General features: G+C 43.3%; 1 protein-coding gene across 1 annotated transcript in view; it reads right to left on the reverse strand.

Moving 5' to 3' along the window:
• The window catches only part of cd276 (CD276 molecule), a 77,863-nt gene that overhangs the window by 20,954 nt on the left and 41,115 nt on the right, over positions 1-15,794 (reverse strand). The window contains exons 5-6 of the mRNA XM_086107371.1: positions 5,913-6,050; positions 3,390-3,434 (exon numbers count right to left, since the gene is read on the reverse strand). Of these exons, the coding sequence (XP_085963497.1) occupies positions 3,390-3,434; positions 5,913-6,050 (183 nt within the window). The remainder of the gene's footprint in view (positions 1-3,389; positions 3,435-5,912; positions 6,051-15,794) is intronic.

Here is a 15,794-nt window from a genome sequence, read left to right on the forward strand (position 1 = left end):
TTAATCTGCCACTGCATGCCAAGGCGAAAGCCTGTCTGTGATGCGGGTCAGGCTTCCCACTTACTGTTAAAATAAATAAGTAAATATCAGAGTCTGGATGCCACGTTCGCAGCCATCTAACCTGATGTCTTGCTGTTGGAATGAGGGAGCGCGCGGCGCAGATGCGCTCGCTCGCAGCCTGCATTGCAGTGGATTTTTTGCGGGTGGCGGGGGAGTTTAGGAAGACCTTTTCCATGCTTAACCCAACCACACAAGACACAATTGATTCTCCTAACAGTCAACATATACCAAACGAAAAACCTTGATGACAAAACCGTGGTATGAGCAGAAACGTGGACTTTCTGAACCGTTCCACCCCCATTTGGGTCATTGTAAATTTTTTTTATTTCTATTCAGCGTTTCTTTAATTGTAACATTCATTTATTGGTTCTAAATCTATTTATTGACACGCAAACATTTTAGCTTCCATTCAAAAAGTCTTTTATTCAAATCCAAATCAAAGTTATTTTTTGGAGGTTGTAAACAGTGATGTCCCAACGCGTCCTACATGGAGAGTGAGCCATGTTGAGCACTGTAGATACCGCACATTGGTAGCGGTGCATACGTGTGCACCATGAATCCACAATTTGAGTGCAGTTCAACATTATTTGCCGTAGCTATAAAGCCAACAAAAGAAGACCTCACCCCAGCGTGAATGAATGAGTCCTGGTTCCTCGTTATCACCACTTATTGTTCCAGTCAGGCTGCCTTTGAAAGGGAAGGCGTGCTCTCCTTTTGGACAGCTCATTAAGATAACACACGTGAACTCCCCATCGTCGTCATTAAAGCCGAGCTTGTTTTGGGTGTCTTTGTCTCGGGCAGGGACCTGGGCCTTTGTCAGCACAACTGGAGCCAGATGGCAACACAAAAGCCGACAGTCCCGGAGTGCTTACACGAGCCCGTCTCAGAAGGCAAGAGCCATCAAAGCTCACCTTCAGCACTGATGCCGCCCCCCGCGACAACTACCTGGATCGAACCACGATCCACACGATGGCGAGAGGGATCGAGGGCAAGTACGGCTGCAAGTTGTCGCTGTGATCTGCTTGCTCGTTTTTGCCCGCACATGATCAACCCCCTTCACCCTTTTCGCTCACGCAGAAATATTCACCCCGGCTAGTTGTGGGAGAGCCGACCCCACTCCTGGCTGCATAGAACTCTGAAACATTCATGAGGGAGGCAATAAAAAATAGAAAAAGTCATGGCACCCCACTGCCATCACCTTGTGGCTTATTAAAATCACATGGTATTAACTTTAGAGATGGCGGGAAAAGGCGAAAAAAATGTAATCAGATGAAAGGAGGAGTCAAATGAACGACTCTAATGAGATTAACACTTGAGGGAGAACTGCTAAGGATGATGATGGACATTTACTGAAGCGTCTCAAGTTTACTTTGCTTATTTTTAGTTGTTTGTGGACTTGGCATTGGTAGTGCAGTGGTTCACATACGTTGATAATTCTGTGAATGAAATGACAAATAATCCATTCACAAAATAAGTAACAATTTTGAAAACCGAGTGATCGTTTAACGCTATTGCTTAACTCCAAATCGTCTCATTTCAGCCTCTCAGCAGTAATTTTTTTTCTGTCTTCTCTCATGATGTTTTGTGTTTAATCAACCTAAGACATTCGCAAACAACTGCCCTTACTTTGTAAAACAATGACCCAACTAGAAACCGAATTTATTTCAAAAAGGGTGGTGAGTGCAAATTCAATCCCTCTCGTCTGATATTGCTTCATCCATCCATCCATTTTCCGAACCGCTTGATCCTCACTAGGGTCGCGGGGGGTGCTGGAGCCTATCCCAGCCATCTCCGGGCAGTAGGCGGGGGACACCCTGAATCAGTTGCCAGCCAATCGCAGGGCACACAGAGACGAACAACCATCCACGCCCACACTCACACCTAGGGACAATTTAGAGCGTCCAATCAGCCTGACATGCATGTTTTTGGAATGTGGGAGGAAACCGGAGCACCCGGAGAAAACCCACGCAGGCCCGGGGAGAACATGCAAACTCCACACAGGGAGGCCGGAGCTGGAATCGAACCCGGTACCTCTGCACTGTGAAGCCGACGTGCTAACCACTGGACTACCGGGCCGCCTGATATTGCTTCATGTTATTATTAATTTTTTTTTAATGTATACAATGTATACATCATGGATGGATGAACTGTTGAACATGCCCTGTAATTGGCTGGTGACTATCTCCCGCTATCTGCAACCCTGAACAAGATAAGTGGTAGAGAAAGTGGATGGATGGTGTTTTTTGTGGACACAAAACGAAGCAACACTATGGAATTGACTCATGATTTTCTTGCCAACTGCAAAGACTGAGCTAAAAGTGTCGACCTTGCAATCAACTCTTAAAAAATGTCTCTTAATTTCCCTGCTGACATTACATAACGGCTCTCATCGTTGTTTTCTTTCATTGGCCATTCCGAATAAAGTATGAAATTGATCAAGCGGCAAAACTTTAAAGCACCTCCTGGGATGTTCCCTTCCTGTTACTGTGGAGTATTCGATGGAAGGCCTGTTTTACTGTTTATTGCCCCAAATATCTACAAGTGCGGCTCAACCAACAGGCTTGAGATACACAGCCGCTCTAACCGCCGTTCATTTGGTGCAACTTGAACGTAATGACATTTACGGTGTAGCTTTTGGGGAACGTGTAATGTAAAACAGCTTGTTGGCGTCTCTAAATGAGTGCATCTGTCTCCATTCAACACGTACGGACGCACGCACACGCAGACACACACACACGCACACACACTTGACGAAGAATGATGCCAACAGGCTGCTGGACTTGGTGCCTGGAGCAGGTCTCATTTTTTACGTGCATTCATGCTTCATCAGCATTCACTGGCGCTTGCGTGAACAAAGTTAACATTCACTAAGTGCTTTTGTTGGGTCGCCCTCACACCTGGCCACCCGCTCCGTCTTTTTGCGTCAGTGTCCAATTTCGAGATTAGCTAATTCATCTTCCTGGTTGTGTTCGACAAGCAACGTTGACCATTGCATCAATTTGCAAGATTGCACATTGATGTTAATGTGGTTTTCGTCACGGGCAAATTGATAGTTGCAAAGTTTGCAATTATTGAATATTGGAGCTTTTTTGGTGGGCGAGGAACCATTTTTGCTAATAGCGACTATAGCTTGATGTGTGTGTGTGTGTGTGTGTGTACACAAGCTTTTTGTACACAGTTATGTGACCTAGGTCAAGCTTACCAAAGCCAATAACATGAAGAAAACATTAATTCCTGCCCAACCCCCCCCCCCCCCCTCATAAACATACAGACGGTATTTCTGTCATGACAATAAGTGTCGGTGTGGGAGCGGGTGTGCGATGGCTGACCTGTCTTTGACTCTTCGTCTTCTTCTAGTTCCTTGGCCTCCTCAGCTGTAAGAAAAGACAAGAGGAGCTGCTATGAGTGGAAGGTGGCGGACGCAATGCACATCACTTCATCAGCAGCGAGCTCAAAGGACAAGTTGTGATGTGAGCACCTGGATGACCATCAAGCTCAGCGCAATTGTGCCATGAGCTTCTTATGTGGGCCCATGAGCGTGTGTAGGCCCATGAATTGGGCCTACACACGCGCACGATAGCCACCCCCAAAATAGAGTGTCCATCCTTCTCACCAGTAGAGTAAACACATTTGGCTGCTGGCTATTAAAAAATAAATAAAAATGTCAGTAGAGTTGTTGAACGACAACCCTGTGATGAGTGAGACACCTGCGCGCACATTCCAGGATGCTATGTCAAGGAACTTTGGAGTTTTGCTTATGTTTGTGGAAACAGACATTTGTAATGTCCTTTTCACAAATATTTAGTGATCACCCACCAATGAATTGTAAAACAACCACATAATTACTGTTATTTATTTCTAAAATTGTGTCTACTCGCGAGAGATTCTTCGTGTTATTTAAATAAGCCCCATCCCCTACAGTGCCGTTGGGCAAGGATCCAGAGTCACGTTCGAGTGACATGTTGAGCTCTGCTTCCAGCGGAAGCAAGCAGGCGGCCACAGCGCACATTTGCTGACGATATCCAGCCTACTGTTACATGGCTGACCCCGAAAATGGGCGAATTTCATCATGAATAGTGTGTGTAAAGTGTATTTCAAGGGCTGAATGATGAACTGCTGCCTCCATGAGTGAAAATAATTTTGGAGTTGATTTTTCTCCCCGTTTCATACTCAGGGCTAGTATTTGTTTCCAGTGATTACCATCATGGATTGTCTTAGGATCACCCCCCCCCCCCCCCCCCAAAAAAAATAATTGGTTGTGTGGACACAAATGGTGCAAAGCCACCAGCTCTGCTGTCATGAGATCCACACAGAGTGGAGGAGACATTTAAATAAAGGTCAGCCGGTGTCTGCAACAGGGCCCACAGGTTTAAAAATAAATATCAACTTGACTTAGTAGGGAGAGAGTAAATAGCTCCATAGAACATATAGAATCAAATGAAATGGAAAGAGAGAAATATATCATGCACTGCCTCCCGCTAGCAAAGGGTTGTTGGGGTTACGTGGCCCCCATTTTGTTGGGCGGGAAGGAGCTGGACGCACTGAAAGCAGGATTGATTATCTGGTTAGCCACCTTATTGAAATGTAAAGGCGTATACACTGTTCCCTTCCAGCTGCACTTTGATGTTTGAAGTGCAGGGCCGCGCCGCCTTATTCACATACGATACAGCCTCTGATAGAATGACACAGTGTGAGAACGGATGCGAGGAGGGAGGATTATAAAAGCGATCGCGTGTACCTCGTACAACGCGTCGGCCTAATTGTGCTTGTCTTATCTTTAAATGGCGTTCCCGGGGCCAAGCCGGATTGCAGTCGACTCATTGCTCACCACGTGTTGGTAGTGCGCGTGCAAGGGGTCAGTAAAAGGAAAAAAAACAAAAAAGTGTGGAAATAAGTCATTTATCTTCGCTGTCTTCCCTGTCATAATGCATGTGGGCCTTCACAGTGCGTATCACAACCGGACCAAGCAGGTTGGGCGATTGCAGTCAGCAAGGAAAAGCTCAAATTCTGCAGTGGCATTCTACTTTTTTTTCTCCATTCCTCACAGCCTTTTTTCCACTGTTCCTTATTAATGCATGTAAGAAGAATGGCATTTTAATCGTATAATCGATTGCTTATGCGTGGAATTCATTGTTGGTCCAACACAAACTGAGGCAACAGGGGGTATAAAACTGAATTCACTCAAATAGTTTTCCGTCTAAAGAACAAAGGCAGGGAAAAAAAAAGAACATGAAATCACCTACGGAAAAATGAAATATATCAGGGCAGCATTATTCTGCTCAGTCCAACAATGGAAACAGGTATTCAGAACACTCAGGGTGATTCTTCCAGCCCATTGAATATTCATCTAGGCTCAATATACAGCACACGTGTGGAAAGTCACGACCCACGTAGAGAAATATGTTTTAAATGCTAAGTTTGATGATTATAAACTAGGTAACGGGTTAATTTAGCTCGCATGTCAGAAAGGTTCTTGCTCACCTGCAACCTGAGTGAGGAGAAGTGGTGAAGAAAATGAATGGATGGACGAGGAAAAAGAAGCGCTGTTGGCATGCGCCGCCATCTGCCATTTTGAAAATGGCGGTTATTTTATTCTACAAGAATCACACTTGAGTAACCGATGTGTGTAGTTTTTTTTTGACTTGGACTTTTTATTTGAGTCATATTATTCAGTAATAGTATTTACTCACCTCTGGTCAGTTAACAGTAATTCATATTCGAAAAAGCCCCCCGCCTCCAAAAAGAAAATATACCCATTTTAGTCAATCTATGAGGATGACACTTCAGGTTGGTGGTGAGCCATCATTCATGAGAATGGGAGAATGTCCAGCGGTATCGAACGGCCTTCTTACCTTCTCTCCTGGCCTCCTCGCAGCTCTCCTTGATCTTCCTGCGGCAGACGGCGGCCAGCGCCACGAGCAGGACCAGCAGGCACACAGCGAGGCCGATGGTCACCCACAACGCCACAGGGGGGAAGGAGATGTTCTGGCCTGAAGCGGGGGAACGGAGGGGTGGGAATTCAAGGGGAGGGTACAGTAGAGAGGAGAAAGCGTCATGAGTCACGCTGACTGATTTGACTGATTCGTCTATTTCAATTAAAATGTTTTTTTTAACAAAAAATGTTGATCATGTAAAGACGTTTGGTCAAATGTCAAAATTTGACCAAAACAGCATGTGAGGGGTTTAGAGCACAGGTGTCAAACTCAAGGCCCGGGGGCCAGATCTGGCCCGCCACATCATTTTATGTGGCCCGCGAAAGCAAATCAACCAGGTCAACTTCCATGACACATGCTAAAATCTGGACCAAATTTCAAATTGTCATATGTAATAAATCATCGTGTTGAGCTACTGCAAGCATTTTCTTGTTTTACATTATTACAGAAACTTGAACAAGAGTGGAACAAACTACTCCCCTTGACTTTTGATTTCAAAATTATTTATCTATTCATTGTGTACTGTATATGTAAAAATACATGGAGGTGATTAAACACTTATACAGTTTCACAGTTGTAATGGCCCTCCGAGGTTAACTGTGACTACAATGTGGCCCATGACAAAAATGAGTTTGACACCCCTGGTTTAGAGTATGCTTCTCTTCATGGGATCAAATGACATTACTGATTAGTGGTAATGATCATTTACCGGTTTTAACATCCAAAACAGAATTTCCAAAGACAACAGAGTCAAGCTTTTGGTCTTTGTGAGAACGGATGGGTGGTAAGAACCTCTTCAAAATTCCTTTTGAGTCATTCCATCGAGTCCAGATGGCCGATTGCTGTTTTTTTTTTTCTCGCTCAAACAACATTGGCACAGCATTAGGCAAGCTGGAGCTGACTATTGCCTTCTGCCGTTGAGGTTCTGGTGAAGGGCATTTTTTGGTGCATTATCTCCGACAGGGATCAGGACACAAACACGATTATGCATATTAACACATAAATTGTGTTTTTAATTAATGCTTTTTCGACACATCTCTCTTGTAAAATCACATAAAAATGAGTTACAGTGTCTCAGCAAAGGGCAAACTGATGAGTAGAAGCAAAAAAAAAAAAAAGAGGGGGGGATGGTCAGCAGAAAAAAAACTATATCAGAGACAGACAAATTTCCCCTGAGTATTCAAACTGAACAGAGGGAGAAGAAAAGAAAACAGACGAGCCAGTGAATGGCTATGAGCCTGGCGGTAGCACAAACAGGTCTCCTTCAGAGAATACCCACTCTGGCCAGATAATAACAGAGAGGGGGAGAAAAAAACAAAACATTTAAAAAAAAACAATCTCTGGCTTTGGAAAGAGGAACTGATGAAGCATCTGCAAAGACTTGGCATGGAATCTCAAGGCAGCCAGTCAAGGCTTTATACAGTGAAGCCAAGATGGAGGGCAAACAGAGGGGATCCTTCCCGGAGATGAGCCTCCGTCAGAGGCGCTCTATCTGACGACAGGAAACAATTGTTCCTGTTTGTCTCTCGCAAGAGGTAATGAAAGGGCAACACAGTTGACCAGGAAGGATCGACCGTACCGTAGAGTATACACCGGTAGTAATATAAACAACGCAATATTTGAGTGTTGTAAAAATTGTACACTTTAAAGTGAAACTCAAAACTGGTGAATTACGTGACTAATTTGAATCACTTCTTAAGGGTTGAGGGTGAGCTGAAGCCCATTCCCAGCCAACATTGATTGAGAGGTCGGGATACACTTGTGAATCGACGCCAGCCAGTCAGTGAAACGAACATTTACGTTTTTGGAATTTGATAGGAAGCTGGAGTACATAGAAAACCCAACTCAGCACAATGCAAAGCCAGAACAGGGATTTGAACTCCGACACGAACAACACAACCACTTGGTCGCTGTAACAACCAAACCACAAAGCAGCCGTAACCGCAGTCATTTGTTACCATATCACATGACCAGACTTTGATGGCGTCAAAGTACTTTTGTCCACTCTTGGTTTTGTAAGCAATGTTTCACATTCTCTCACTCTTTACTGCTGTTAATATCGTGACGACTACGATATTGTGGCCATTTTAATATCGCGGTATTGCCATTATCGTTCCAGCTCTTGACCACATAACCCCTCAGAAGGGGTCATCCCCTCAATAAAGTACAATTTATATTTGACCACCGTGTTGTTGCTGCAAAGTGAACGAAAGATGCTCAGGTCACCGGTGTCGTCTTGATGAAACCGTGTGTCAGTCAGCAAGGACTGATGTCGAGGTTTCATGTCCACCAATCCCCTCATTCTTTGCTATTTCAAGAATGACCGTCTGAGAGCCTCATTATATCTCCAAAGAAACATGTATGAATGCAAGAGGTATATATTCTGAGGTGCTGTATATATATTCAAGCTGGAATTGTATGGCTGGCACACACACACGCGCACGCACGCGCACACACACACACACATCTTTTTTCTTTAGCTCAAGAGCCAAGAAGATCCTGTGCTCTTCGGATTCTGTCGTCTTTCTCATTCCCTTTTATTTTCACACTTTGCCGGCCACATTCTCCCTCCCTCAAGGCGGACTGATAAAGACAAATGCCACAGTCAGCTATCATTGCCACGCCAGGGCCCAAAGGGCTGCAGGATCATATTTTTCTTCTTCTCGAGTTTGATGATGTGATTCTGTTTTCTTCAGAAATAGATTTGTCTCTAATGGCTTTGTTTACCTAGCCTCTATTCCCGTCTGTGCTAGGGAATGGATGGAGTGCCTCGGACATTACCTGCCACTGCAGCTTTTATATGGACTTGCACCAAACAAGCTTCCCTTTATAGTTGTAGATGCGTAAATAGTTTGAATGTCTGAGGCGGGGAAAGTACATCAATTCCATCTTTACCATCTGTCTGTGTAATTTCATGACAGCTTCATAAAGTCCTGCATAAATTTGGATATGCGGGAAAAAAATGTTGCTGTGTAGCAAAAGGGTAGGAAAGGAGTAGTCACACTCATATTTGCACCAATGGACAACCCACACTGCCTGCACAGATGTGAGGAAAGCAAACCATTAGACAGATCATCAGTGAATGTAAGGCAAAACACACTGGAATTAACCTTCAGGATGCTAAGTGAGATGAAGTCTCAGCATATGCATCGCTCTCAAAGTTCTTTACTTCTTAATAGGCGTATTTTTCTTCTGCAAGAACAAACAAACAAAACTGATGTTCTGAATTGCTGCTACTTGATCCCTGCAGCGCCAGTTTACATCAAGTCGAGCCCGAAGAAGAGATAAAGCCACCATGTGGATCATGGTAATGATAGCCCGAGAAATGCATTTCATTTATTATTAAAAACCATTGGATTCTAATAAGAGGTTCAGACAAATCTGGTTCAACTACCTCGACGCTGGGCGCACAACAGCTGAATATCGAACGGTCTTTCAACGGAATCCTCCTCTATCGGACTATTGTGTAACACGGTTCCAAACACAATTAGCACACCGACATCCCATTAGGGATGAAGATCATGAGTAAAAGTCTATCTAATAGGCAATGGATCTAATTCTAAGAAGGTTCCGTTCTGTTATTCCACCATTTTAAAACTCTAATGCTTACCTTTGTACTGAGGTTTTTGTACATAATCCTCTTGGGAATAATTCCGTCTACGGAGAGTAAAGGGTGATTTACCAAGAGGCTACGTCGCTGTAATTAAAACTATTCTTTTTGACTCGTGACGCAGGTAATCTATTTTTAACTTACGTTCATTGAGAAAGCGATTGTGTAAGGTGACACCCGTTATAAGAGTAGCTAATTGGGAGCAGAGACAATCACAGCAGCATTGTTGAATATTACTAATGACTGCCTGATTGGGAGTGTGCAATCGGAACTTTAGACATTTTTCATTGTGTTGTGTTGTTCATGTGTTTCATTCAACTGTGAGTACAATCACATTATCCAAATGACACAAAGTAATTTCTACAAGAGCAAAAGCCACAAAAAAGTCTTAACGACCCATGCCTGGATAGAGACAGGAAGTCAGACAGGAAGTGGTTTCAAGTGGCCATTTCAGTGCCAGATCAGTCAGAGGTGGGTTGCAGCCTATCCCAGCTGGCACTCGCAAGGCACACAGAGACAATTATTCATACTTGCATTCAAAACTATGAACATCTGATATTTTTTCATTAATTCAAGCAAAAAGGGTTTTGTAAAGTGGCCATAATAGACAGACAAAATGCACTCAAGTACCGGGAGAACATACAACCTTCACATTGCAAGGCCAGAGTGGAGATTCACACCCGCAACCACTGAGTTCACAGTAAACACAAACTTGTCACTGAAATGTACGATAGCGAGCAAATGTGAATGAGGTACACTCGATAAATTTGAGCTTTTATCTTTTGTCATAGCAGTGAAATTTGATGACAAATAACTCAGTCACACAAGGTCAAAGCTTGACCAAACAACTTGTGTGTGTGTGTGGGGGGGGGGGGATTAATAGGTGTCAACTGCTGACCAAAATGTACAGCTGCAATAATTCTGCACTTCCTGAAGTCGTCTGATTCTGGACTGGACCACTTAAAATTGTAATTGAGTACTCCTGACATAGACAATAGTACTGATGTCCCAGGAGTGGTCAACTATCTGAACATAGTCATTTGATGCGTGATGAACTTTTTTTTTTTTTTTAATTAATAAAATGCCACCACATACAACAAACTATGTGTGGTCATTAAAATAAAACAAATAAATAAATAGTTGGATGCAAGAATCGACCTGTAATGCTGTTGTGTGTTACGGTGAACACAACTGCGGTTTATCTTATTTTGTCAGCTGGATTACAGGTGTTGCATTGCCTTTGGGTGTTTTGTATTTTTAAAAGGCCACAGCAGACAGCTATGTTAAAAATAGATGTTTAACAGGGCCAGGCAAGAGTATGATAAAATGCTACTTCCTTATGGAGCCGCTAATATTGCCTGCGAGACATAAGCCCTCTTTATTCTCGCAAAAACATGAGCGGGGACTCACAAAGGGCCAGTTCAGGTATTGTTTCGGCTTGAGTAAATGCGAGCGCCACCATTTCTTGGTATTTATTTATTTATTTTTTAGCAGCCTGCGTGTTTTCTCTTCCACCTTTAGTGGAATAAAGTGGTCCAAAGACGCCCTTGGCTGTCATCTCGGATGTGCAGTGATCGCGATGGGGATCAAAGCAGTTTTCCTACCAAGTGTCAGTTCAGCGTTACCTGCCTGGAAGAAACCTTGTCTCTTAAGCTGTGACCAAAGGGGAATAATGTCCCTTGACAGAGTGATGCCTTCCGGCTGAAAGAAGAGCCTGAGCCTTATTGAAGTCCATCTGAGGGATAAGAAAAAGTCAATTAGGGGGTTTGCCTTGGATGCCATAGTGAACACCTTGGCTTTATTTAACTCGAAACAAAGGGGACTGTTGTGGGCAAGGTTCTTGACCGGCAGTTATGTTCACAGCCCTGCTAAAAGAGTGGAGGAGCCATAGGTTGAAGCACAGTGAAAATCCCCAAGTCAAACATTGTCAACACTTGTGGCATTTGAAGTTGGGCCAACATTTGCAAACAAACCGTTGCCATCAATTGTTACAATGCTTGCCCACCTGAACAGACCTAATTTCAGATGCATCAAGTGTTCAACTATGAGTGGGTATTTAGATTTTTTTGGGGGGTGGGGGACTGTTTTCAAGACAGGACAATAATATTCACTGGAAGTTTTGATGAAGAAAGTAGACTTGCATTTTTAGCAGAAAAGCCTCAGGTGCGGTTCAAGCATTTGAGATTGTTTCATTGGCATGCCAGACAGAGACGATTGCTATGATGGCTGAGCAGAGGTTGGTTGAGAATTGATGTTGCGCTGCGGCTAGTTCGAAATTTGGTAGAATTCTACTTCCTGTTAGCGTGATGGCACAGTGATGTAATGTATTAACCAGGTCTTTGCATATTGTGTGATCGGTGTTAGTCATTCGAGTCCATCCATTGCTGATTGATAAGAAGGGGCACTGAGTGAAGTTGTAGAGAGGTCTGTTCCATTGACTTGTTGCGATAACCACGGGCTAGCTAGCTGACTACTAGCTGCTTGTCACTTGTCATTAAAAGGCAGCGCAGTGTCTTATCCAGGGAACCGTAAGGTAAAGAAAATCGTGTCAAGGTTAGTGATGAGATGTTAAATGTTGTAAACCTGTATGACAACAGAGTTGAAATGTTATTTCAAATACTATCTGTGCAGTAAATACCAGTTTATTTTTATTTTTTTTTATGGCTGAGATGAAGGCATCCATTCATACACAGTGAGAACAAGATGGAACGGTAAAGTGAATGAGGTATAAAACTCAGTGAGACACAACAAGCGCTTGCGCTTAAATCACAATGACCTAACGCTGGCATTGTGATTGATGTGCACCACCTCAAAAAGTAGGGGCTTGCCAACACAGTGATTTAAACGTCTTCATCAAACTCTTGTGTGAGAAAGAGCGACAGAACAATAAAATAATAAATAAAAGCCGGCGCCTTTTGTGGTGGATGGTAGCCTGAATGAAAAACACAGGCATGAATATAAGAACAAGTGATGATGACTGATTGTCCGTTGTAGTTTGGTATTCACCTTAAAACTGTTCATCAAATCCAGAAAAGCCCTTCCCATTATGCCCAAGTGTAGAAAGCTTGTAAGTGCACCGTGGATGTTGTTTCCAATTATTCAAGGAGCCCCGACACTCTTTGGAGAATGAGAGACAACAAGGTGACTTGGAGAGGGGAAAAAAAAACTTGGCAAACTGAAATTGATGGCAACTGGTTTCCATCCTCCTCTTTTTCAAGCATTTCAACACACTCCCTCTGATGGCAAGATGCTAGATTGCCATCTTATTGGTAAGATGAGAAGCGGGGCGCCCATATCGCAAGGAACCTTTTTGGCCGACGTTATTGTCCTTCCCTCAACGACCCTGGTCTTGTGGCAAAAATAAAACGAGCGTGTGACGATCAGACAGCCGCATTAAAAGCGGAGTAATGGGTGTGCATTAGCAAGAATAAAGTTTCTAAAGGCGCTCTATGTTTTGCTCAGCAGGGGGGTCTTTAAAAGCCATCTGCTGGCGGCGAGACCGGCGATCGTAAGCTGAGGAAAGGAGTGTGGAAAAGGCACCGAATGAAGAATGAATGTGTCATTGGAAAAACAAGCCAGTGATGAAGTGTACTGACAAGAATAATGACGAATAATTAAGAATGGCCCACGCAAAGGGAGTTTTGGCGCATAAGGGACTCTATTTCCTGAAAGAAAAGTGCCAGACCCAATTTTTCACTGGCTCCATCATCCACTTCAGCCAAACGTCTCCCTCACACAGGTAAGGACTTGTCTCAATCCATAGATACATGGCCAGTAACTCATTCAGAACACCACGTGCCATCCGTTTAACAGCATTTTGAAAGTGCTTTCAAGACCCACACTATATTGTCTTCACATACCCAAACTACCAAAGGGAACCGTAGCCACATCCTCAGTGGCATTTTTTATTTTTATTTTATTTTTTACACGGTGCTTGTCACTCCTCTTCATTCACTTCATGAAGTTTGTTGTCCCATACATTGAGTTTGTTTCGTACTGCCGTTGTGTTTCTAGACCTCACCTACATGTCACGCGCCTTCACATTTCTGTGGTGTGTAGCACTATACAGTAAATAACATTGACGTGACTCTGTGTTGAGGTTGCGCAACTATGTTTGGTGCGTCCATCTTTATGCTTCGGGAGCTTCGTAGCTTATTAGTTTCAATAAGTCAGGTAATATTGCATAACAGTCCCTTTTCATTTCATGTCAAATGACACATTTTTAACATGCAATTGTAATGATACCTCTTCAGCAGTTGAGTAAATGAACGCCCTTGGCCACAATTTGCAGAAGTATGGTTTCATTCCAAAAGGGTTTATTAATTATGAGGTCGTGCGGTAAGGTCATCTCCCCCCGAGTCAGACGTTAATGATCCACAGGTGAATAATTTCAGTCAAGCAGTGGTCAAAGCCTACAGGCTCAGGGTCTCATTATCACACACCGAGAAAGAGTTGGTAGAGTGATGATGGTGTACTTTTCAATTTTGTTGCTGTCCGATGGTCCGTTGAGAGTCCACTTCTGCCACATTTTAATATAATGAGGTTTTACAAGTTTCTCTGCAATTAGTGTGTAGCTAGCCAATTAAAACGTGTTTTACAACACCATGTTTTTAAGATGACAGCACTGTGAAAGAAGACTGTGTGTTTTTTCCTCAAACCTTTAGTGACCTTTGAAAAAATAAAGTAATACTTATGCAAGTAGAATTTACTCAGAAAATGTCCTTGTAAAATTTACCCAAAATTTTTGGAGTGCAAAAAACGTTACTATTTTTTTTCCCAATATCAGTCCAATTTTTTTCAGTGTAAAATTTACTTATTTTTAGAGTATACTGTACAGTTATACCTCGGTTTTCGACCATAATCCGTTCCAGAAGGCTGTTCAAAAAACCGAAAACCGAAGCCAAGCTCTTTTTAAAAGAAAATCTTTATTGAACGCATCTGCTCACAATGGAACGCAACACAAGGATGCGTCACTTCCTTGTCTGCCCGAGGAAGCGTCACTTCCTCGTGTAAGGAAGTGACGCGGAGGAGGAGTCAAGTGGCGCATTCAAGTGCGCTCAGTTTGGTCGAGAACCGATTTTTGGTCGTAATCCGAGGCATTAAAAAAATCGAATGTTTTGGTCGAAAACCGATTTGGCCGAGACCAGAGACGTTCGAAAACCAAGGTTTGACTGTACGCTGTGAAATTTACTGTGTACGTGCGCACACACTTAGAAACCTTCTCCGTTCAGCAAGATATGGGCTTAAAGTTGACCCGGCAATACCACAAGAATTGCAATAGAGGTGGGAAGACGGCAAGGTGCGCCCTGATGCAGGCAGTGGTATAAAGTTGATCACCAGACACGCATGACACCTGCACTCTTTTGCCATTAACAATTGTATGTTTGATAAGTATTGATTTTGTACGACACTCCAGATGCTGTCCCCGATGTCATCTATTTTCTGATTGGTGGATCACAGTGAGAAATTGCACAGCTGCAACATTGGATATCCAGCTGAGCTTAGTTTTGTGTCAAAGGCCGGAAAACTTGGTATTTTGCGCTGATGCGGCAATTTTGCAGGCTCTTGGTGTGAAAGAGTGTACAGATATGTACTGTGCTCAACTTTAGAAGTTCAACTCGCTAAATAAATGCACGTGTTTTTTTCCTCCACTTGCTGTCTTGTTATATTATTAGGACGGAAAAAACAATCTGCCTCGTGCTTTTAATTCATATTTGAGTGCAAGCACCACTTGTGTCAGAGTTGCAAAACACTCACTTCTTCTTCATAGCGCGTGACATATTTGCTCATGGTTTTTGGTCCTGTCGCTGTTCAGCTGTCCAACTCCATTTTCTTCCCTGGTATTTTTCTTGCGTGCAAACGTTGCATTTGTTTTAGCGCAAAGGGGAAAGCGTATGCTCACTGGTTAACATGCGGTGAGCTCATACTGGAGCTGCACTTTTGACATGACATTTACAATCCCTTTTTTTTTTTTAGCAAAAAAACGCTGTAGCCACGTCCACACAAGGGGACGTTTTCACAGTGTAAAGTTTATGCGTTATGCTGTCCTACCTCTACCTCCGGGCTATTGTTTATGCAGTTTCCTTCTCAGCTATTACACATTGTCATTGCGCTCCACTTACGGTCGAGTCTTTGCTTTGCTAACAGGACAGCCCAGCTCCAAGCGGTATTTTCAGTCAATTAACCAGTCT

The sequence above is a fragment of the Hippocampus guttulatus genome, chromosome 3, assembly GCF_054856545.1.
Source record: "Hippocampus guttulatus isolate MCC_2025c chromosome 3, RoL_Hgut_1.0, whole genome shotgun sequence".
Classification (NCBI taxonomy): domain Eukaryota; kingdom Metazoa; phylum Chordata; class Actinopteri; order Syngnathiformes; family Syngnathidae; genus Hippocampus; species Hippocampus guttulatus.